At 38.3% G+C, this 25,329-nt stretch overlaps 1 protein-coding gene across 4 annotated transcripts in view; it reads right to left on the minus strand.

Annotated features, from left to right (window-relative positions):
* Positions 1 to 25,329, minus strand: part of L1CAM (L1 cell adhesion molecule) — a 173,296-nt gene that overhangs the window by 41,620 nt on the left and 106,347 nt on the right. For 3 of the 4 annotated variants that reach the window (XM_063432659.1, XM_063432661.1, XM_063432662.1), the window contains exons 3-18: positions 25,080 to 25,094; positions 24,075 to 24,180; positions 20,930 to 21,123; positions 16,404 to 16,526; positions 15,495 to 15,665; positions 14,902 to 15,013; positions 11,819 to 12,003; positions 11,458 to 11,589; positions 10,369 to 10,512; positions 9,683 to 9,794; positions 8,461 to 8,627; positions 7,221 to 7,380; positions 5,762 to 5,889; positions 2,341 to 2,442; positions 1,003 to 1,200; positions 485 to 555 (exon numbers count right to left, since the gene is read on the minus strand). In XM_063432659.1, coding sequence (XP_063288729.1) covers positions 485 to 555; positions 1,003 to 1,200; positions 2,341 to 2,442; positions 5,762 to 5,889; positions 7,221 to 7,380; positions 8,461 to 8,627; positions 9,683 to 9,794; positions 10,369 to 10,512; positions 11,458 to 11,589; positions 11,819 to 12,003; positions 14,902 to 15,013; positions 15,495 to 15,665; positions 16,404 to 16,526; positions 20,930 to 21,123; positions 24,075 to 24,180; positions 25,080 to 25,094 — 2,120 coding nt within the window. The remainder of the gene's footprint in view (positions 1 to 484; positions 556 to 1,002; positions 1,201 to 2,340; positions 2,443 to 5,761; positions 5,890 to 7,220; positions 7,381 to 8,460; positions 8,628 to 9,682; positions 9,795 to 10,368; positions 10,513 to 11,457; positions 11,590 to 11,818; positions 12,004 to 14,901; positions 15,014 to 15,494; positions 15,666 to 16,403; positions 16,527 to 20,929; positions 21,124 to 24,074; positions 24,181 to 25,079; positions 25,095 to 25,329) is intronic. The other variant, XM_063432660.1, reaches the window with a different exon arrangement.

Raw genomic sequence — 25,329 nt, forward strand, 5'->3', positions numbered from 1 at the left:
TTTAATACATTTTTTAATTAAAACAGAGTATCATGTGAAGAAGCCGGTTAACACAAGCAATGCTGTATTTCTTTTAGTGTTCTATCATGTAAATTCCAAAGACCTGACAGTTCCCCTTTAAATCAGAATCACAAAGTTCACAACATATTTCAATACATAAATGTTTAAATATAGTGATATTATTCCATGTAATAGATAATGATAAGAGGGACTTTTTCTTTTCCTTCCTGTTATTTTTTCCCACAGAAATTCAGTGATGCCCTACATTGTCATGTAATAATTGCACCTACAACAGTCAACCAGCTTTGTGGTGCACTGATTGGTCTGATACGTCTCTTTACCCCTTATGGCTAAGTGTTCTAAGGTGCCAGTCCTGTACTGGATTTTGCATTGTGGGTTTGTGTTTGGTCTTCCCCAGAAGTGTGGTGGTATCTACGGACATGCATGCAGAATAACTTCTGTCAATCAATCAAGTCATATCTACCTTCCATGAAATGTACATGTTATTTGGTTCAGTGCCCTCTCCTTTCACCTCCCGTGGATTTTTTGTAGGAGCTGAAAAACAAAATGTTCAATCGCATAAACACAAAAAAGTCAATGAAAACGTCTGTCCACACCTAGCTAAAGACAGTTCGCAAGCTGTTTTTAAGGCATGCAAGTTTTTGAACATTAGAAACTGAATATCATGTATCAGTGACTAGAGATAGAACATGTTACGGCTGTTATTAGTGATGGGACGGTTGTATCTATAAATGAGATGGACAGCTTGTACTTGAGATTAGAAATGGGACAACTTGTGTCCTTGACTAGACGTGATACAGGCTGTATTTATGAATGGAGGTCGGACAGGTGGTGTATGTGACTGGAGATGGGACATCATGATTTTGTGACTGGAGATTGGGCAAGTGGTGTTTGTGGTAAGATATGGTGTTGTGATTGTGTGATCTTCTGGACATCGATCCCCTTTCATCTTTCCATTCTTTATTCCTCTTAGTAGATTACCAGCTGGCTCTGTTTGAAAGCGATCGGATGGCTTGCTTCCATTACTTGGTCCTACTTCATTTACAGCTCTAACCCTGAACTGGTAGTTGACATAGGGAGATAGATCCAAGTTGGCCGAGATTTGGTCTCCATTCACTCGGGTAAGTTCGTGCCATACTCCGGGCCCATAGCGATCCTCTTCAAACTCTATGATGAACTCTGTAGGACAAAGAACAAAAAAAAAATCATGGAGTCAATCGAACGTTTGACAATGGAAAAATATTATTCACTTATCCGAAATTACTAAAAAAAATACTCTGATGTCTGAATTGTGTCCACGAGGAAAAACTCAAGGTCACAACGGTGTCCTTAAACACATCATAGTTAACAATAAGTAACTGACATCACATTATACAGAATACAATTTCGTCATGTTAAATTTCTAGAAAATACATCAATGAACTTATATTCTCAAATACTACTTTAACTATCACTTTCACATATGCATCTCTCTACCTCCTGGTAATGTGTTATGCAGAATGTCATACATTGTTGTAGTGGCATTCTTGAAGGAGGCAGAAGGAGATTTCACTCAAATGAAAATAATTGTTTTAAAAAAATCACCACTACTTTTGAGTGCATGTTTTAGATTAAAGATGTGCAAAAATAAAAGTAAAAACACAGGTTGCACTGTTGTACTTCGTGCAATAATCCTATGAGGTAGACATTTTGAAGAACAAATGTTAGGGATGAGAGTAAGGCGAGTTACAATCCACAGATAATGATAGAGCAACACATCAGACGTATGCAAACAGAATCTTTGCTACAACATATTGAAGGCAGGTTTACCCCAGGCACAAAGTCACCATTAATCATAAGTGCTCCTAATAACTGAATAACTGAAAAATAATTTTTCAATTTCACTTTCAATTCCTGGCAATTTTCACTGTAGTGAATAATCTAGGCCCATCTAATCCTAGCCTTAAACCTACCTGCATTTTTTTAAACATCATCTTTTTTTTTTTTTAACCGTTTTGAAATTATGAACTGCTAAAAAGATGTATCTAAAACTCTCAGTTTCCACAGCTTTTAATGCCATACCTTGGTCATTCACGTTTTGTGGACCATTTAACTTTAAGTCCAACATGATAACAGATAATAGACATGTGCAATTCGTTCCGAATGTCAATTTGGATGAATTTCGGCAAATTCGGACATTCGGATGCCTCCGAATGTCCGAATTCCTGAGGTCCAGAATTTCAGAAGTGCCGAACCGAACCAAATTTTTTGCCCATGCACATCCCTAACAAATAACAGTTTGAAAACAAAAGTATCCTTCATGAACCTGCGTGATCTTACCCTCAATTGGGCTGTTATTTTCATCGGCCGGGGTCCAGGACAATGTGACTGACATGTCATCTTCATCAGAAAGTTCCAAGTCATATGGAGGGTCAGGAAGATCTGAAATGAGATATATAGGTTAAAGCTGCTGGCAAAAGCAAAATGAGAGATTTCATAAAAGATGGTTTCCTAAAGTTGTAAAAATGGGTCCCACTCCCAGCACTCACATGCAATTCAAAAATGTTTTTTCAAAAAACATTTCTAAATAGTTGAATGTGCAGATTTACTGGCGTTACCTATAGGCTGTTACCATTAGTTAGAGTGTTAAAAAAAAGGTTACAAAATAAATAATTAAGACTATCTCTAAAGGAGAGTGAGGAGGCAATAGCCCAACTTTTTTATGTATTAACCTTTTTTTTTTTGTTTTGTTTGGGCAAGAGAGAGCGCTTCCTATTGGCTGACAAAAGAGAGCAGATACCAGTAAGTAGCTATATTTGCTCTCATATTGAGTGGAGAGACATACACATAGAGAGTTATTAACTAAATTATAAATTGTAGCGAACAGGAATTTGATTGGCAGAATTTAGGCAAAAATACTTTATTTTGAAAAATTCTCCAACTCTGCTATAGTCACATCTTGGCTAACCTATCCTTACATTTGCTATTCAGATTTATACTGGCTACAATTTAGAGTTTCCTGATTAAACTTCCATGAGTGTTTTATTTTACGTAATCAACTGAATTATCAATACTGATCAATCAGTGCTTAGTTATACACCTAAAACACGTATTTTGACATATTAGTATAGGACACTGCCTGAGTTGTAGGAGAACTGCTAATTGCAATAGGTTTCCAGCATATCCCCCTGGACATTTCGTTCACGTGCCTCTCCTTTTATTCTTTTGAGCTATTCTATCAATCCCTGTCTTGTAAAGAGGGAATCCTGGGCTTTCCAGTGATATGTCATGTGATAGGTTGGGATGCTGGGAACTTCCTCTTCCTTTACAAAAAAAATGGATGGCATATTGGAAGACAACTTTTTCCTCGGTTCCCAGGAGAATACAAAATGTGGAACATGTGTTTTAAATGTAAAATAATTATCTGAATACTGTTCTTTACTGACTTGTCCAAACATCTACTTGCCAACATGTGCGTTTGTCTTGTTAGATTACTGGGCACACTCCTTACTCTCTACTCGTTGCATAGTATGACCATATGGGTTACCAAAACCCAATTTTTTTCCAATTTGGCTAGCGCAAAGCAGATCTGAAATGTTATTCTCTTTGCACTCATACGAAAACACAGGAGCCATAATTATATATGTTCTGTAAAGTACAGAAGAGAGAGAGAGCCTCATGAAGCCGATGAAACAGTGATACAACGAATTAATTTAGCATGATCGTTCCTCGTGCTAAAGCCATTGTTGATATGGGGATTGGCATTGCACTACATAATGTAACCATCCACATATGTTTCACTCGAGACAGGTTTTTCAAGAATGCTTGAAATATTTAAAATGGCATTTTCTGTGTTTGCTGATTTCTCTTAATAAAGTAAAATCGTTTCACCAGCACCGCTATTAAACCGTGGGTTGGTGGGTATGGTTTCACGTTTGTTTTTGTTTTTTTGTTTTTTTCATTGCACTTTATTTCTTTTTTTTTTATATTTATCTTTTTATTGTTTTGTAGTTTATACAATGCACTTTATTTCATGGCTTTTCATGTCCATGTTCCACCAATAAACAATCCAGATCAATGAAAACAAAAAGTATTATTGATATCAGATTTATAGGAAAAATCGAAATATATATATGACCATCACTGGGCTTGATCTAGAGGGACTGTCTGGTTTGTAGACTGACACAGTTATTACTTTAATGGATATATTGTACCTGGTCTTTGATTTCCAGTAACTAAAACATTACTCAGCCTTCACAGACTGAAGAAACGACATTGTACCTTTACTATTTTATAATACTCTTAATACCTTTTGTTTTTCTGCTTTGCCCTCTTTAACTTTTACACATTCTGCTACATCTTACATCGAAGATCGAACGACCTTCAGTTTGGAAAGGAATCATAGAATTTGTAGTTCTAGAGAAAGATCTCCTGCTCTTGTAGAACTACACCTGCCATAATCCTATGACATTTTTTAGGCTGGAAAAAACTCTATGGACCTTTTGGTTCTACAACATCTGGGGATCCAGCTTTCACCAACCATGTCTTTAAGAGTTCCCATTTTGGTACAAATCTGCTATAACATATTTACTCTTGAACTATTACATATGCTATTCCTCAGATACATTATAAGTAATCTATAGTATTCTGTTAACGAACCTGATTTTCCTATAAATAGCACAGTGCGAAAATCCGGTTATAAACTACACATGCCTAAAAACTACTCATTCACCCTGGAACTATAAGAGCAGAGTGTCAGCGCTATGTATAAACGATTTGCATTTAAGCAATCTCTAAAAGTGTGCAAAAACAACCACTTGTCGCAGGTAAATGGTGTAAATGTAAATATAAACCCCCTATAAACCCTCAATCAGTGGTATCTCTATACACAACATAAAATATATTTTTAAACTTGCAAAGAGAGTCCAAAAAGTTCTGGGTTGGAGTCTTTGGAGGGTTAATCTTTTGTTGCAGTAGTGGAAATACCATCTATAGAATACACTGAAGTTGTTTTGTAGATTTTACCTTAAAAAGTATTAGTAGATATAAGTATTAATTAATCTTTAACTTTAAGTCATATTTCTTTTTTTAAATGTGTTATTTTTGTTTCAAACCACAAGGCTTAACAAGATATCAGTAGGATAAAAGCACAATATGTAATAAAACAATAAGTAGTAAAACAATATTTGAGTGTGAATTTTGCTCTGCTTATTGTGAGTTGAATTTTTGTATTTATGTTGGTGTCATTATGATCTAAAACAATAAGCTAAACTATCTGCTATCCAAATATCGAGCTAATCTGACTGGTGTGGGATGTACATAGGGGGTAAGATTACACCGCCAGGCTAATATCTTGCTATGCCTGTCATCCAGCCTAGGCAAAAAGCTGGGGGGAGATGACTATACGGGTTGGTAACCGTACTGGTTCTATTGTGGGAGGCTGGGAACTAAGCTAGACCTTGGAACCTGATTAACCCCTTAAGGACCAAACTTCTGGAATAAAAGGGAATCATGACATGTCACACATGTCATGTGTCCTTAAGGGGTTAAGCGTTAAAATCAAAGAAACAATATATGAAAGGTAGGAGGTAAACAATAATAAGGCTTGTGAGCAACGGAAAACTGTCAGCAATAGGAACAGTTGTAGTTCACTGTGTAGGCTTCAGGTGGTGGCTGTTGCATAGGAGCCTTGTCTGGGCTGTCGAGGTACAAAGGCTGTCACACCCTCTCTGGGTTACAAGTCATATTTCTGAATACTCACCCATCACAACAAGTTCTGCTGTTTTTTCCACTGAGTCCAAGTCTGTGCGAGCCACACATTTGTAAGTTCCTTGGTCATCCTCTTGGACATTGGTGATACTCAGTGTGTAATTGACGTCAATGAAATACCTAGTGAGCCAGAAGAAGAAGAGTAAGAGTGCTATCCTAAGGTCTACAGGTTCTTTGGATTTTTGACCCAACTATTAATGTTACTTTGTCATCAGAACTGTTTTTTGTTTTTTTTCAATCATAGAGCACTTTAAAAACTAACTACAACCTTTGATAATTTTATGTTTTGTCAATGTCTTTGTTTTCAATCTAAAATATCTTATTTGACATCCTGTTGACCCATTAGGCCTTCTGAATCTCAAGATGGTTCAAACACAGATTGTATTCTTTCCTGCACAGTGGAAAGCTGGGAACTTATTAGCACAACTGTGGAAATCCCAAGGTTCTGAATGTCTGCTCTTCATTTTTTATCAGTGCCTGAAGGATTAATTAAAAGTGTAACATAAGTCCAGTGGCAATGTATTAGGAATATTGTTGAAAAGTGTGATAACTACAAACGTGTGAGAGAGGTGCTTTAAAGTAGCCCTGACACTTATATTTATTAATGTATATTGTCGTTACAGTACCTCTGTGCAATCCTATATTTTTTTGTTTTGTTTAAATTAGGAATATTTTAAAAGTCATACAGAGGTTAAGTTTCTTATGTATAACGTGCAGGTTTACAACAGAGTGAAAAGAGTGGAGCTTTAGTTTACTACCACGTTGTTTGAGAACTTTGTCATTGACTGTCAACTTAATGTTCATCTCCGTAGAGCGACGTGTCACCTCTGGCAGAGTCGAGTCAATACTTCTTAAAGGTCCCAAGAAAGCTGCCCGATATCCTCCCCAAAAGGGTACAGGCATAGATTTTCAGGAAAGTATTAAGATGGTGGCACCATGAATGACAACCCCTCGGGACTAGAACATCCTCAAGTAAGATAAGTCCCAGGGTCACTAATCATCATGGAGGGTTGGGTGGAGGCATACATAGGCTGGGCGAAGGAGGGGATATTTAATCCACAAAATGCTCTTTATATATTGCTAACTCTGGGGTACCATACTCCCAGTTTCAAGTGCAACTCTAATGAATAAATGAAAGCAAAATACAAACCATACAACCTTTTGTTTTGTTTTTTAAAGGCTCTATTAATGACCATGGTGCTCTGCCTTTTGAAGTTGGCATGGATTGACTTGGTGAATGACAACCCTTCCTTTAAGAAGTTCTCTACCAACATTAAGCTTCACCATAGTGTTCTAAGTGATGGAACCTTGTAATGTAGACAAAGTCTCAATATGTATCCCACTTATGTAGACCCATTTGGTGGACCCATTTGATGTATCCCACTTATGTATTACCCATTTGGTGACCATACTAAATTTTTTTTACCTCATTCAAAATAAATCTCACATACTTATCACTGTCGTCAGGGTCATTAATCTCAGTTTCATCTTTTTTCCATTCCACCCTTGTGTTATCCAGCGTGGAGTCAAACAAAGCCTTGCATTCGAAGATTGCTTTCCAACCTTTTCTTACTCGTTGGTCATTTGGTGGAGTTATAATCTGAGTGGCATCTGGACAAAAGAATTATAGGGTGGTTATATCAATTATAATTGTCAGAAGGATTGTATTTACAAGCCCACTGTCACATCAGCTCCTGCATCATTTTGCCATCCCCTCATGGTTTGGTGTTACATTTGACTTTATTACTTAGTGTCATTTCATGGCGTCTCTGAAACTTGCATAAATTTTGATATACGCGTCCCGTGTCATACTTGCAACACCATATCCGTACATTCTGGCATTGCAATTATGACGCTGGCCAATAGAGTTTTTTTTAATCCTAGATTTTAAACCCCCTCCACAATTGGTTTGTTGTCCTGATGTGATTTACTTCTGATTCCTGATTAACTCATTCCTGTTAGATTGTGTTTTTTTTTGGTATTTTAGCCCCGGCTTGTCCTGAATATATGTACCACCTTAATCCTGACATTGGTCAATCTCAATTAATCTGTGTATCTCTATTCTCCTGTCTTTAGCTTATTTTTTTGTTTACGTTATTAGGTCTCCTTTCTGTGTTAATCCATCAACTCTGAGGACTAGTAATACGCTCTGTCTCATTATCTACTTTTTCTGGTTCTGACCTAAGTTCTGCATGTTAGGTTTAGCTTATTCTGACACCCACACAATATATAACTAGTAATTTACTAAGGCTCAGCTGGCAATTCAGTACTTGTAAGGTTACATGAACTCAACTTGCATCACCAGCCATTTTTGTGGATGTTACAGGTGATGTTCAAAAGATGCTACAAAAGCTGTGCATAAATCTCTTGGCCTCCTTAGCTACTCAATATAATAATATCTCTTTAGGGTTTTTTTTGTTTTATTTTTTTGCACCATAGGTGTCTAATGCATGCACACTAATAGCAGCTGACTCACAGATGTTATTATTACCCAACTCAATGTATTGACTTTGGATGAGTTGACCCTACAAATTGAAATGGTGATTCTAATGTTTGAAGATGATCTACAGATAGTAAGTAACTCATTATTAAAGTCAAACGTTTTAGGCATGCAACATGTCTTAGTACCTCACAGACATACACGATGTACCCAGAATACCATAATAACCATTGTCCCAGTTGACAACTCACTTTTGACATTTAGAATTGCAGATATATTTGCACTGCCCTTGATGTTGGTCGCAAAGCAGGTGTAAAGGCCCATGTCATCTTTTTGCACTTCTGAGATAGTAAGAGTGCCGTTTGTTTCGAGGGCAAAGCGTTGATCAATGAGCACATTAGTCTTCATTTCATCCTGCCTGTGGGATATGAAACAAAGCAGTCTGAAGGTTGAAACAAAGCTCTTGAACAACATTTCCTTCTAATTCCTACTATATGTCTACTGATGTCCTTATACACTTGTGCTTGCAAATTTCTGTACAACTTAACTCAGAAAGTAAATGTGGGGACATCTAGAGGGGAACACACAGTTGATGAAATGATAGGAACAATGTTACTTAAAGGATCACTATAGTGTCAGGAAAACAAACCCGTTTTCCTGACACTATAGTGCCCTAAGGGTGCCCCCACCCTCAGGGTCCCCCTCCCTTGGCGCTGAAGGGGTTAAAACCCCTTCAGCAGCTTACCTTAATCCAACGCTGGGCTCCCTTGGCACTGGTGACGTCTCCTCCCCCGCCGACGTCAACTCCCGAGTGGAGCGGAATGCGCATGTGCGGCAAGTGCCGCACGCGCATTCAAACAGTCCATAGGAAAACATTTTTCAATGCTTTCCTATGGACGTTCTGCACGCTGGATGTGAATTTCGTATCCAGCGTCGCAGATGCGCCTCTGGCGCCTCTGGCGCCTGTCAGGAAGAACTTAATTACCTTTAAATAATTAACATGTGCAATTTTTGGGACACATGACACATGAAATAAAGTGGTAGTCCAGGCACTCAATGTGGATCAGGTCAAAACGTTGCTGTTTGTTTGCCCAATAAAACTTTCATATATCTAACGTGAGGTTTGGCCAACCCCCGGATCCAGTGCAACTTGGCAGCCTGGTGAGTGCGGTTTCCTTCATTTTACTACTATAGTTATGTATGACACTGTCAATAGTTTCATAAAACAAAGAGTCAGTGCCTTATTTCCAATTTCTTATACAAGACCATATATTATCGCAGAAGCTCTGTGCTACAAAACAAGATCGCTGCTTGGCTGCTTCACTAAGCTACAGCTGTACATATGAAGTGAGTAGGTAGCAAACTTAACAAAAAATAATAATAGTTGAGCATATTTTTAGCAATATACACGCATGTGTGGTGCAAAGGCATGTCATTCCTAGCCCAAGTTTGTATGAAATGTGCAATTGTTACCAAGAGATTGCAGGGACTGGGGCTCCAAATACTCGACAATCCATCCAGACGTCTGCATTTTCCACCACACTGTACACCACCTCATCCAACGTTAACATTTTTGGAGGCAGCTCTACAAAGGAAGAGAGATTAAAGTGATAGTCACAAGGTAGAGATAATGGAAGCCAGGGGATCATTTTTGGCGTCAGAAATGTGTTGAGATTATAAGAAAGTTAATCTGAAGACAGCAGAAATTGTCCGAAAAGCACATCCATTTTATTTTTGTATTTGTAATTTATCCCAAAGCCTCAAACATTAACTAATGTTATGAACAAAGTAATTGAAAGAGCTCGAACTTTGCAAGGCGGCAAATGGAGCTCATTAACCCCTTAAGGACACATGACATGTGTGACATGTCATGACTCCCTTTTATTCCAGAAGTTTGGTCCTTAAGGGGTTAAACAGACATCAACTTCAGTATGTAGTCAAAAAAAATTCCATGAGTTGGGCATTCATTGTATATAACATCATTGATATTAGTTCACTAATAAAAAAGTTATTGACTCATCAAACCTTACTCTGAAATTTTGGTCCACCCTGTAGAAAGTTCATAAAATAAAATAATCTCTACGTTTGTAAAGGCAACAGCAGAAAGAGTCTGACTCTTGCTCATCCTTGTGGATAGTACAGTCAACAAAAATACTCACCAATAACATAGACATAAGCGTTCGTTAGAATATATCCATGAAGGTTGCGAGCTTCACATTGAACGACAGAGGTATTGGCCATTTGTAGATCACGTAGAATCAGGGTTCCATCCTTTAACTCTAGATTGTCATTAAGATCTGAATCTGAGGCACATGGAATCAAGAAGATAAAACAGTGACACAAAAGTATACTGATTACAGAGAACAGTAACATTAAATGGGGATGGGTGAAGGTATATTAATAAAGTGAAGTGTGGATAAAGTGACACATGTCTCTATCTTTTAAAATGTATTTCGACTTTTAGAGCAGGTAGTTTTTAAACACATTATAATAGAAAAAAACAAAGAAAAGAAAAAAGTTACCTGCGCGCTCTCCTTAATCCCTATGTATATTTAGACAAATGGAGGTCATTTAGTTACTCCAATGGCCATTGGAGGGATGCCCGCCTGCCAACGTCAAGGCAGACCCCCCAAAGCGGGTCCTAACACTGACCCTTCAGCCTGCTTCCTTGAGCTTCTGGCAAAGATATCTCTAATGAGACAGAGAGGGGTATTTTTTATATACACCCCTATTTACTTATTAACCCATAATAGGGAACACATGGGATGGGCGGCAGTATTTGTATTTACTTTGTATCACACAGCCTGGTTGCAATGCTGCCGCCCATCCCATGTGTTCCCTATTAAGGGTTAATAAGTGGCCAAAGAGGGAAGAGACATAAGCAGCACCACAGGCAAAAGGACGTACAACGAGGGAATGCACCGCACCGGTGCACGCCCCGTGGGAGCCGTGACCACCAGCCTGGCAGTATTCTGTGCAATTGTTGGCATGTTCTGGCAAAGGGGTATATTTTGGGGGAGTTGGAAATAGGTTAAGTAAAGTATTGTTACAGTAAACTGAGAAAAGTGTAAATGTTAGAGCTAGAATGATGCAGATTGATGACCCAACGGAGGATTATGAAAAGAGGGAAGAGGTTGAAAATGCACAAAATAAAATATGGATTAAAGAAGTCCAAAGATACATATGGCATCAAAAGTAAAAAAAAAAAAAAAAAAAAAAAAAGGGGTGGGTGGGGGAGGAACACACACCTTTTAACGGTTCTCCATTGATCATCCAAGTGACTACAGGCTTAGGTTTCCCATCCACATCACAAGTTAGGACAGCATTCTCGCCCGGCCCATAAACTCCACTTTCTGGCTTCTTAATCCAATATGGAGCAGCTGTGGAAGCGGAACGTTTCAAAGAGAAACAAAGTATTACTTAAAGTGAGGATTTCTTAAAAATATGAGCATTTGATAGTATGGTGGGACACCCGGGATGAAGTGAAGTAATTAAGTAATTCTTCATACTTCCTTCTCTGTAGCTTATTTGTGCCCACGATTATTTCTAAATTCTATCTCTCACTCAGTATGTTTGCAATGCCCCCAAAAACCAGACCCCAGAACTCACATTCCACAGTAACAGTGTAGGTGTGCTGGACTTTCCCTTCTGAGTTTTGGGCAGTGCATTGATATTGGCCGTCATCCTCATATTGGACATTATCGATAAGCAGGGTCTTCTTAAATTCATCAAAGTGAAAACGCCCCTCATTCATTGACCCAGTGAGGGAAGTCCATTCGACTTTTGGAGTAGGCCTGTCCGTATGATAGGGAGAAGCATGAGACAAGCAACAAGAGAAGTAGATATTTAAAAACAAATATTTGGAAATTTAAAAGAAGTAAACAAAGGCTAAAGTATAAAATTGGTTAGTTAAACAAATGTAAGAAAGCAAAATAGTAAGAGAAAAGAGAAAGAACGATGAGTTGTAATTCATGAAACACAAATTGTAATTAAAATGGTTAAATTTCGTTTCAACTAGTAGTTACAGAAAAACTCGGTTTAAGTCACAGTTTGGTGATATTGGCCTAATTCTTTTATTTGGTTTTCAACTTGATGCAGGTCAATATAGTCAGCTTTCGATTTCACTCCTCTGGCCTTTAATTTGAAATTCACTTTGAATTCTCACTGTAGTAAATAACTCTATAAATGTTAAAAGGAGGCCGAATAGAGTTTTGGTTTCCAAATCTGACAGTGTCAACTAAAAGTATGCAATTTCAACTGAACATAAATCACAAATTCCGTTCTTTCAACCTGCTAAAGTCAAACACATTTACATGTACATTTATCAAATTGAATTTCCAGAAACAACTAACTTGCAACCAAATCCTATTTATTAGTTCACTCCAATGGGGATTGGATCTATTACCCCATATATCAGGCTTCCCCAAACTACGGCCCTCCAGATGGTGCTAATCTACAACTCCCATGATTCTATGAATGAAATAGATAGGCTGAGAATCATGGGAGTTGTAGTTCAGCAACATCTGGAGGGCCGGAGTTTGGGGAAGCCTGCCCTATATCCTGGTAAGTAAGCCTACTGCTACCCCTGGCTCTCTACTAACCTATAACAATACCCCAAATCTGAGGTTTAGGTGATCGATCCCATAGAAAGAAAGAAAAGGGAGAGAGACGAGATGGGCTGGCAGATTTAAGAGACACTAAAAAGATGAGGGAGTGGGAGTAAAAGGGTATAGTACAAAATGTGGCACAGAGTAAAAAGACACAGGGAAAGAAGACAGGCACAGATAAAAGAGAAGCAATGACAGGAAAAAGAGACAGACAGGGAGATAAAAGACAAAGACAGAGAGACGGATGGAGAATTGTATTCAAATTCAAATTGGCTTTATGGCATGAGAGAAGTCCACTGCTGCTAAGCAGGTATAAAAGGAAATGGGAACATGGCATGGAATTTAGAATGCATCTCTCGTGCATAGAATGTACTGAGTTCAACAGCTGGTTTGTCTGTGAAGAAGAGAGACAAAGAGAGGTAGAGGGAAAAATAAAAAAGATATTGAGTGGGAAATTAAAAGTTTGAAAAAAGACTGGCACCCAGTGAGAGAAAATGGAACGAGGAAGAAGGAAAATATATGCTAAATATTAGGGAAACAAAAATGAAAGAGAAAAGAGAGAGAGAGAAAAAAAAACAGATAAAAAGGTTGAAGGATTAGAAAGGCAGAAGGTGAGAATAGAGATACTTTACTTAGTGGTTAAAGTGTGAATTTTCTGCCACTCAATTCTCCATACACGAAAATTCCATTAAAGTAACACAATTAGAGGGGCCGGAGTGAGGAGATAACCAATTATTCTTTCCTTACTGTTGCTTCCAAGTCATTTATCACCTCATTTCTCAAAGGGGGTTAGTGACATTTACAAAACAATATAAGGAGGAGAAGCTGCTTTCAGTTTGAGTCTGTTTGATCCCAGGACAAATCAAGTCAATCATTAACTCGTATCTACAGACTCCTGTTACCCCTTTGGAGGTAAAAGAACAATGTCTACATTTAAAGGGACACTCCACACACAGCTTGCTGAAGTGCTTTATGTATCTGAAGCCTGTCACGTTCCTGGCAGTTTATAAAATTGCCGATTTCAATAGAAACCAGTGCTTCTACATTTGGGGTAGAAACACCTCCATGGCTGTCAATCACACAGCCAGGAAGGTTTTCTTCCTATTCCGTAAGTGGCATGGGCAATACGCTTGCGCACACATGATTTCCTTCTCAAAGAGCTATGTTACAGCTAATTGGGAAGCAGGGGAAATATTCATATATTCTATGGCTGAGTTTGATTGCTTGGCTTTCTCGTGATCTGGGTTTGTTTGGCCTGTAACCGAGTTGGTGCTCTTTAGACTGTCCACCAACTAATATGATTATCATTGTACCCTGGGTGGAATTGGTACCACCCCCCACTGACCAACCTCCGTCCCGGATATTCTTGGTATAGGGGTGATTTAGTCTATTAAATTTTTGGTTATGATTGTATACTTCAGAGTTATGCCATTCAATCAGGATTGTAGCCAGCTGGACAGGAATCTATTCTCCAGCTAGATAACGACCCTAAAGAAATCTCAAACTGGCGTAAGATCCCTAATAATCTGTTTCTCAGTTTTCACCCCATGCAAGTTCTGATTTAAAAGTTTTGGGGGGGCGTGGCTATGGAATTAAAGCCACAGACTATAAAAAAGGCACTGTAGAACAAGGATCATTGCCCTGTTGTGGTTCTAGGTTTGGTTTCCAATAGTGCTTGTGTATTCACTGTATTTCTGGTTTAGTAATCTCGACTGTTCTCGACTATTCTTCATTCTGTAATCCTGTGACTCGGCTATTGGTTTTCACTTCCCTGATCTCTGGTTTCCCTGACTCGGCTTGTCCCTGCCCATTCTATATCTAATAACGTTAAACTGTTCTCACATCTATTATCATTTACACTCTGTGTGTTGGGTCACTAGGTATCGTGATATCTCCTAAGCTAAGAAGAGTTTTAGACTCCCGTGAGAGATCACATAGAATCTACAGCTCCTAGTCTGGGTCATCAATATGTAGTAAAATAATGGTTGCATATCTTACAGCACGTTCATACTTATACACAGATACTTTGTTAACTGTTTCATAGCTAGAGAGTATTGGAGCTCTCTGTATAATGGCGGAACTTACAGTCCCTTAGCGATACACTCCAGTTGCAATTGGTTCCCTCTCAATGCCATGTAATTACTGCTGCTCCCTGTGGGCATCATCATTTCGGGCTTGTTGGACTTTAAAAGATTAGCTGCAGAGGTAAATGGTGAAAATTAGAACTGTGTCCCACCAATCATATGCCACGACCCCTCCAGCTCTTAAGAAAAGCATTGCACGATGCCTGTCTGCTTTTGCTTTTTTTTGTTGATTGTACACATTCATTGTCACTACACAAATGCACATTCATGGAATTCATTCAGTGGAAAAAAATTTTTTTTAAGACAAACATCTTCTAATCACCAGCAAATCAGAAACTGGTTGGTTGAGGGGCCAACAGTTAAATTGCAGATTCCTCATAGAGAAAAAAAAAATAAACAACCACTGCTTACATGACATCTATCTTGCTACGTAAAAATGAAAGAAAGTATCAGATCACTGTATCTAATAACATTTCTGTTAAGCTCGAACCCAATGTCTATGTGCACAGTATTTCTTTTTGTCGATCCGGAGCAGTGAGATTTAACACAACGTCTCGAGTCTAAACACTTTGCGGGATGGCTGAGTACACTTACTACGGGTGACCTTGAGAACAATGGGCTCCTTTGCTACGATGGTACGGGCACCAACAAACTGTGCATAGCAGATGTAGTCAGGACGTTCATCTTGAATCTTCACGTTTGAGAAATAGAGATTCCCATTTGAGCCCATGGATACCCGATCATCTTGAGTGATGTGTAGTAAGGCTGCCGGGCAGAAAGAGAAAAAAAACAAATAAATATTACCTAATCTGCCGACTACTTTGTTATTTAATGTGTGTCTGCAGGTATACATGCGTGCCTGTGTGTATGTTTTTATGCATTCACAGCAGCTCGGCGAAGAGAACAGCTGTGAAAGAAGGAAACATTTATGCTACCGCACGTTCTGAAAACATTCATAAATGAATCAACCTTTAGGTTTATCGATGTTTCCAGAACATTTTTCTTGAGTTATAAATGCATATCTTGATCTTGAGCCAGTAGGATCAAATTGATGATCTTTTTCCTTTGTTGTAATACACTTTATTTGACACATTAAATATAACTATATTGAAGTCCTGTGATTGCTACCATTTCGTTGATTTTTATGTATTGCATGAATTAGCAACGAGGTGAGTTACAATCTCATTGGTTCGGTTTACGGAGGGTGCCGAACATTTATTATACGGTATTATTTCATATGGTGTATTAGGTGTATGTGTACCTCTTACGTTTTGTGCAGAGAATTTCAATAAAGCCTTACTTTATTAATAGGCATTTCCTTAGTGACTCGTTTTTGTTTTCTGTGAGGTCACTATTAGTATATTGTTTGGGGTACAAAAGTATTGGGTTAGGCCCTATATGATACTTATTCCCCTACCCCCAGAAAACGTCATGCAGTTAGTAAATCCCACTTCACACTCTTAGTATGTAGCATATTGAATCCCAATTTGGAATTGTACTCACTGCTGTTCATCCAGATGACACGTGGGGGTACAGCACTTTGAGGGGGGTTACAAGGTAATACGATAGATTCACCCTCTTCCACTTTAATTGGTTTGATTGTCTCCTTCTGCCATTTTGGGGTTTCTAGGAGAAAAGCACAATAACTGTTGGTTGTTTTTTTTAAATGTATTTTTGTTTTGTTTTTTGCTCTTTGAAAGAGCATGCAATGTCCTGGTTTTTAAAAGGCAGAAATAAATCTTTTCTACCGTAAATACCACGGGCACTTGGCATCTGATGATGTTAAGTTCAAGCTTGAAAATATTAAATAAAAAGCTAAATAAGATAAGTGAGATTTTTTTCATCTAGTTCTCGCTCTGTGTGTACAGGATTGTTTATTAACACCTTAAGGACCCATGGCGGAAATATTCCGTCACGATTCCCTTTTATTCCAGAAGTTGTGTCCTTAAGGGGTTAAACTCTGAATATATCCATTCTAAATTCACAAATGGATATTTTCCTAAACACATTAGAGGGGTTTAATTTGGGAACCTGTACTGAATGTGCTCATCTAGTAAAAACAAATAGCAGAGTAATGACCCAAATGCCACACCAGGCATATCACAGGAAATTTATAAAACAATGATAATTCATCAAACTGGCAGAGTTACGGGGAAATTCGGAGAGTTTCTGTTCCGCAGCATTTGACAGAAGAAGGAAATCTAACAGGCAAATACTTATATAAATAACAAAGATGGGGGCCTTGGATTCTATAAACCAGGACAGACCCAGCAATCTGTTCCCTTCTATTCCTGTATACCAGTAGGGGTCAGCAACCTTCATCACTCCAGATTTTATGGACAACATCTCCCAAAATGCTCTTATAGCAATTATACCGGCAAAGCAGAAGATGTGGTCCATAACTTCAGTAGTTCCAAAGGTTGCCTTCCCATGCTCTATACCATAGGCAGCAGTGTAAGAGTTATTAATACATGAGGAGCTGCTCATCCACCAGTCCACTCCTTCCTCATCTCCTGTGCGGTGGGACAGTGTATTAACCAAACTAAAAGGGGGCCTACCCAATAGTCCTCCATTTTCCTCGATATTCAGAGTGTGTGCCATTGTTGCTTAAGGTTTTTCCTCTATTCTCATCGTGATGGAGGATGAAAAAATGTATTATGGGAATCCAGAGGAGAGGACCTCCTTGTACCCAGGGAGATAACGTGCATAGTGGTCCTTTCCTACTATTAAACCATGCTTGATCAATTTAGAGGCAATTTGGTTTATTACAGAGGATAGTAAATCTGGCTTCCATAACTTGTTATCCAAATTACCCTAGTATCTACCAAATTTGAATTAACATATCACATGCTTCCCAATAACCCAATTTCACCCCCTACAAATACATCACTGTTAAATATAAGGATACATAAACATAATATTACAATTCCAGGGGAATGATAGTTTTTAATTCTATATTAATGAGAAAACCAGCTCTGGATCTATCATTTAAAGGAATCTATCATTCAACTGGCAAGAAAACAGCTAGCCCAGCAGATTAGATGGTTAGGTATCTGGCAAACCCAAACTGTTACGTGAAGTGGAGAACAGCTGTTAATATAAACAAACTTGACAGGTTCCTCTGTCACAGATGACCATATTGGCACATTCTTTTTAATCACTGCAGTGGGTTCATCATTCATTCTGACTGTTTAGTTAATTAGGTAAAAATGCAGCCAAAATTCACACACAGAAGCAAGGTGAATTTAAATACGTAGATCTGTTGTTGTTAAAGGGAAAGTTACTTTTTTTTTTCATAAAGAATAACAAAATGTGGACAACCAAGTTGTGTTTGATTGAACACTAGAACATTTAATTTTATGATTAATTTACAATGAAAGTCAATAAAACGGAACGGAAGAATGGGAACTATATCACACATAATAAAGGCAACCAGGCAAGGTTGTTTTAATGAAAATGATATCAGGATGTTTTGATCACTCTTTAATACGTCAACTTTGGTTGATTAAATTGATGCTTCCATATTTTTATGATATTCACCATTGCAGAGTTATAATTATATTAAAATATTTAACATGCTGTACGAGGATTCCATTTTGTATATACTTGACTTGTAGCAATACTGTCAGTGACAGTGGGGTTCCTCTGCCGGTCGATTGGTTTTCTTTTATGTTAGCGTGTACACGACTCCTTATCTGACAGATTTACGGCTCGTTTACAATCTTGTAAGGTAGCTGCTGTAAACTGTTGGTATTAACAACAGCCGGTACTGAAACCAGCATCAGAAAGCAGCACCACCAGGCTCCCATACTTGCTGCTAAATGTTTGTAACCTACCCCTAATGATGACTGCAGATACTAATAGCGACAACATATTAGCGGCTTGCTGGTACGGAGCACACTTGAACGTACACACTCCACCCTGCGACGCCAGTAGTGACAGTTAACCCCTTAAGGACACATGACATGTGTGACATGTCATGATTCCCTTTTATTCCAGAAGTTTGGTCCTTAAAGGACCACTCTAGGCACCCAGACCACTTCAGCTTAATGAGGTGGTCTGGGTGCCAGGTCCCTCTAGGATTAACCCTTTTTTTTTATAAACATAGCAGTTTCAGAGAAACTGCTATGTTTATACTGAGGGTTAATCCAGCCTCCAAAACCTCTAGTGGCTGTCTCATTGACAGCCGCTAGAGGCGCTTGCGTGCTTCTCACTGTGAAAATCACAGTGAGAGCACGCAAGCGTCCATAGGAAAGCATTGTAAATGCTTTCCTATGCGACCGGCTGAATGCGAGCGCGGCTCCTGTTGCGCATGCGCATTCAGCCGATGACGTCGCAAGGAAGAAGGAGAGGAGGAGTAGAGCTCCCCGCACGGCGCTGGAGAAAGAGGTAAGTTTAACCCCTTCCTCCCCCCAGAGCCCGGTGGGAGTGGGTCCCTGAGGGTGGGGGCACCCTCAGGGCACTCTAGTGCCAGGAAAACGAGTATGTTTTCCTGGCACTAGAGTGGTCCTTTAAGGGGTTTAAGTAGTGGCTGGATGGTAAAACTAAGCAACAGATTTGGGACAAGACTTTTTTGGTTCAATGTATACGGAGTACACTGTCATTAATCTCTATACTTTATAAGATCAAAGGTTGGTGTTAAGAGTTTTCGGTAACGGTACCCAGAAATAAGTAGAAACCAGTCCGTAAGTAGCAGTTAGAAAATAATGAGATTCATTACTCAGCAACAAGTTAATACACCAGCCCTGACTGACCAATCTGAGGATTCTCCTATCAAACCTAGAATGCTGTAAGCAGGGCATATACAAAATGGAACCCTCCAGCGTAAAATCAAATGTTGTACTAAAATATTAATAACTGCAATTTTAATTGCTACGAGAAAAATGCTAATGGCAATTTAAACATACTGTACCTCCCAGCATTTCAAATTTACAAAGAGGGACACTTTAATTTTAGGAGTGTGTGAGTGTGGGTTTGGCCAGGCGGGGGGCTGTTCTGAGAAATTTTAGATGACTTGGTAATAACAATTTTTATCACTAAAGTGTAATTTAGAAGAAGAACAATGTATCTTATTTACACATTTATTGCTGAGGAGCTCTGTTATACACTCAGACACACCAGGAATTCACTCAAATCAACCTTACAACTTTCAATAGCCGATTTGGAAATGTTCTTTAAATCAACTATGTTTCCAAGTTAGCTTTTTCAATCTAAATTTGGAAATTAACTTTGAATCTTCTTTAGAACTCCCTACAATTAAAACGTTAGTGAATAACCGTGACAATAAAACACTGACTAATCTCAATTACATAGGCAGAGACTGCTGGTAATTTGATTTTTTTAAACTGGTTTTAATACATTTATTTGATGTATGACATGTCTAAACTACGCCTAAACATCCAACTTACACACAACCATTGGAGAAAATATTTTAATCAACGACTAGAGGTGACCCTCCAACCCCCCCCCCTTTATCTGGCGGGACCTGCTCCATCTTAATGCAAGCAGACCTCATGGGTAAACATTTAAAATACATCTGGAATTTCATCAGATATTCTTTGAAACCTTTATGTTGCTCCAACTACCCATCACCCTTACCTTTTAAATATTTTAATATGTGCAAAGAATGAATAGAAAATGGGAAAACTTGTATTATTACAGGGGAAGTGTGGGTACCCACAGTGCATACAATTTAAAATCCCTCTTTACATCATCTTCACAGTGGTTACTAAGGAAACAGTTTCCATGGAAACAGCACACAGCCAGTGCAGGTACCAAAGTGAAAGACGTTTTGTTCTGTGCGTTTCCTTCCAAGGTCACAGAAACATTTTAAAAAGAATGTCCTACAAGTAATGCGGAGCTACTGCAATTGTCGCTGTGACAAATAAAATGTTAATTTAATTTTCTGAGCAGAAACACGCAAAGCAGTGGTTACTGTAGTCCTCCGTGTAAGCGAGGCGGGCTACTTACAGCTCTTGCTCTACACAACATCTATGATATAACGTAAACTTGCTCTGACCGAGACCTACCTTCCATGATGACATTTATCTCATGGGTTATTGCAATGCCCAGCGAATTTCTGACAAAACAACGATATTTGCCCTTGTAGTCCATCATATTCCCATTAGAGTTAGGGATGGTCAAAGTTCCAGAATTTGGTTTGCGTATGATTTTAGAGTCACCGTCTGTATCAAACGGCATTCCATCTTTTTCCCATCGATAACTGTAGTAAATAATTAGGGAGGTCAGTGGTAAGGAAGACGAAAAAACACAGTAAGTCAGGTTTTAGCCATATGTACATTTTCTTGAATAGTAGTAGGTGCTATGTCCATGCAAGTCCAAGGACGGGAATATAGAAGTGGAAATACTATTAGAATACAAGAACTACAACTCCCATGATGCCTTGCATGCCTTTAGAATGACAATAATATAATAATAATAATAGCAAAGTATTTAACCAGGAAAGGTACATTCATATTACTCTGGTTTCCAAGTACGTCCTGGGGATGTTACTTTTGCCCAACATCCAGGGAATGTTACTATTATGCATCTGGCATTATGAGAATTCTGGGAAATGTAGTCTACAGGAGCTGCAAAGCCAGAGAAAATGTAGATTTTCTTATACAGGGCAGTTGAGATGCAAAGTTCTGAAAGTGGAGCAATTACCATGGAAACCAAATGGATATTGCTGCTAATTATTTCACTTTCTGCTAGAAATGCTCTTTGCACATCACCCGATGATGGGATTCTGATAGATAAATAAGATTTCTCTTCAAATTGAACAGAATTTTCCTGCTACAAGTCAAAGAGAAAAATGCTATTAAAGGGTTAGTCCAAGCACCATAACCACTTTAAAACACTTTGTGCAACATTACTGATATATTTTAGATTGCTGCTGGAGGTGTAACTCTATTCCATATACAGACGGCCATTTATTGGCTGAGAGAGAGCTCAGGTAACATTCTCAGCCAATGAATGACCAGTGGGATTGGAATCACCCAGCACCACAGGATGGTCAGCGCATGGTGGGACCCAGGTAAGATGGCAAAGCATTACTAGACGGTTCTCTGCGTTACTGGGGAATGGTGCCCGGGTACTTATAGCATCATACCCATTACAGCGGGCTGCATGAAACAAAATGCCAATCCAGTCAGCCCATATTACATGTGAATAATAAACCATTTGTCCTTAGGATAGCCTGATGTGTATCCTAGACCTTAACCAATTCAATTATCTTATCTTTACCACCACTGCTAGAAGTCTATTCCATGGATCAACCACCCTTTCTCTGGTGAAGTGCCAAGGAAGCGTGATCCAACCCCTAAATCCATAAATTAAGTGGATGAATACATTTAACGAGTAAAGGAAGGACTCATTTCTTAAGTGTGGACGTATGGATTTATTTGTCTATTTATATCTTTTTTTTTCATTTATTTTAAAGCAAACCTGTCAGATTTATTCATATTTTGAATAATACAATCCCTTTTCTCCTAATTCTGTCTATACATTGTGATTTAATTTTTTTTCTTCCAAATGTTACTGTTGTATAAATATTGTTTATTGAATGCATGTTACCATATGGGTTTAATTTCTCAAAACATCTGAATGTCAATTTACTGCTAGTGCCTAAACCAGTGATGGCTAACCTTGACACCATAAATTGTTTCTGGACTACATTTCCCATGATGCTCAGCTAGACTCTAAAAGCTAGCTGAGCATCTTGTGAAATGTAGTTTTTTTTTTAATTTTATTTTTTTAATCACAGCTAAATGTACAGTTGGATTGCGGGCTGACTTCAACCATCAGTCAAGTTGCAAAGCAATGGCATCAGTTGACAACTTGACAGTTTAATTGGAAACTGAAAGAAAGCTCAGCAATGTTTAACAGCACCCACATTCACGCGACAACAACATGAAAACAGGAAACCGTAGAGATACAAAAACATACAGACAATATTTTGAATACAATATAGTGGCATACCCTATTAAAGAATACTTTTAATTAATCTATCTTTTTCATTTTTTTATTTACCCCTTCCTTCCATCTGATACCAAAAGGGTTTTCTACTAAAGGGCCAAATTTAAAATTAATAAAATTTAGGACCTAAGTAGCCAAACTGGAATAATGGCTGATTTAGATACTTTTTTTTCACTATGATTATTTCGACCTTAAATTTTAAATTTAATGATTTCACCTTGAATTCTCACTTCAGTGAATAAACCTGCAATCGTAATCTAATTTTTTTTTTTTTTTTATCCCGTTCCAATATTAGTGCCGGATCATGAAGATCAGTTGATTATATATTTATCTCGAAATTGTCGTTCTTCCATTTCTGACAATCAGTAGGTCAGTTTCTCTTGATGTTTACAATAGTCGTCTTATTTTGTGTTGTAAATTTAGTAATTGGTTGATGCAGTAATGTGTGCTAGACTATTAGTTTTATGTAAGCCATCATTTATTTCACCACACAGTCCTTCATACCAACGTGGCTTGTCCTTGTTTCAGTATTTAAAATATTGAAAGGGACACTGTAGGCACTATAACAACTTCATCTTATATAAATTATTATAGTGCCTTCAGTCCTGCCCGCTCATCTTACCCACCAAAACCCATTATTTCATTAAATAGAAGGCTTCCCGGCTCTCATACAGTAATATACTGTGATGCCACACACGCATGCGCGGTGCTGTCGTGGTTTGCCATAGAGAATCATTGTATTCAATGATTCTCTATGGCAGAATCTTAGGCGCATCGCTGTGAGCACTGTGCATGCGCCTAAGGTCCACCATACTCCTACGAGGAGCATTGGATTGGCACGCTTCCAGAATGACATCACTCGAGGAGCAGGACACGGCAGCGCTGTGGGAGACTCGGCCGTGGAGAAAAGAGGGAGTAGGTTTATTTATAGCGTTTTTATTTTAAAATACCTAGGGGGGGAGGGGAGCCCCTAAAGTAAATAGTCACATAAGTACTGTGGATTTAGGAATTCAGATATGTATTACTACTGCTACATTTTTCCTTTAATAATATGTTTGGCACAATGAAGTCAGTCATTTGCCTGCTTTGCTTCATATTTGTATCTCCAATACCGAATATACACGCAAACTGCTCTATTTTCTGGCAATAAAACATTTCCCACTTCTCAGAATTCCACTGTCCGCAGGGGAAATTTACCTGACGCTAGACAGTTTCTTGGCTTCACATGTGAGAGTAATATCTTCGTATGGATAGACCACATATTTCTGTGACGTCTCATTAAGAATTACAGGTGGGTATATCACTGCAGAGAAAGAATACACCGTTGTACAGACCAGAAATTGTAATTCGGCAGTAGAATGTTTTATAGCACAATTTTTATTTAAAAAGAAAAAACATGCAAAAAAACACAGTCTTATGTGAATAAAATGCCTTAGTATTAAACATCTATAATTACAGTCATAAAAACATCAATAGAGAAGAACTAGACTTGTAACAATGCTATATAGGCCACAGGTTACAAATTGCTCTAGCATTTTGGAAAACTAAAGGACCCTAATCAAATGCAAATGTTTAGAAGCTTGGTAATGAGAACATCCATAGATTTCAATACAAAATAATTTAACTAAAATTGAGTCAGCAGTGATATAGAAACATAGAATGTGACGGCAGATAAGAACCATTCGGCCCATCTAGTCTGCCTAATTTTCTAAATACTTTCAGTAGGTCCCTGTCCTTATCTTATAGTTAGGATATCCTTATGCCTATCCCACGCATGCTTAAACTCCTTTACTGTGTTATCCTCTACCACTTCAGCTGAAAGGCTATTCCATGCATCCACTACCCTCTCAGTAAAGTAATACTGAAATTATTTTAAACCTTTGCCCCTCTAATTTAAGACTATGTCCTCTTGTTGTGGTAGTTTTTATTTTTTTAAATATAGTCTCCTCCTTTACTGTGTTGATTCCCTTTATGTATTTAAATGTTTCTATCATATCCCCCCTGTCTCGTCTTTCCTCCAAGCTATACATGTTAAGATCCTTTAACCTTTCTTGAGAAGCAATAGTGCCCTAGCAATTGGGGGTTTAGCAAAGCCTGGCAATGGGCATTTCCTGGACAACTGATCTTAAAAGTAGAATAATTCAAGATGGAGCAATATAGACAACAATAAGGGAATAAACAAACAAAAGCAAAGTCACTTACGGCCTTCCAAATTATCTGCAGGTTCCGGCAAAGGGTGAAAAAAGAAAGAATGGGCGGTTAGAAGAGTCTGTGATTGGAAAAGTCGCAGCTGGTGGATATAGAACATAATACAATAGCTATAGAAATAAGCAATCATCAGTATAGTTATATACAGAGCTTTCCTGTATGATGTTAGGGGTCAGTAGAAAATATGATAGACAGCAAAGCCACCTGGAAAGTCAGGAGAGAGAGGCTATTACGAGAGAGAGAG

The sequence above is a fragment of the Pelobates fuscus genome, chromosome 9 (genome assembly GCF_036172605.1).
Source record: "Pelobates fuscus isolate aPelFus1 chromosome 9, aPelFus1.pri, whole genome shotgun sequence".
Lineage (NCBI taxonomy): Eukaryota > Metazoa > Chordata > Amphibia > Anura > Pelobatidae > Pelobates > Pelobates fuscus.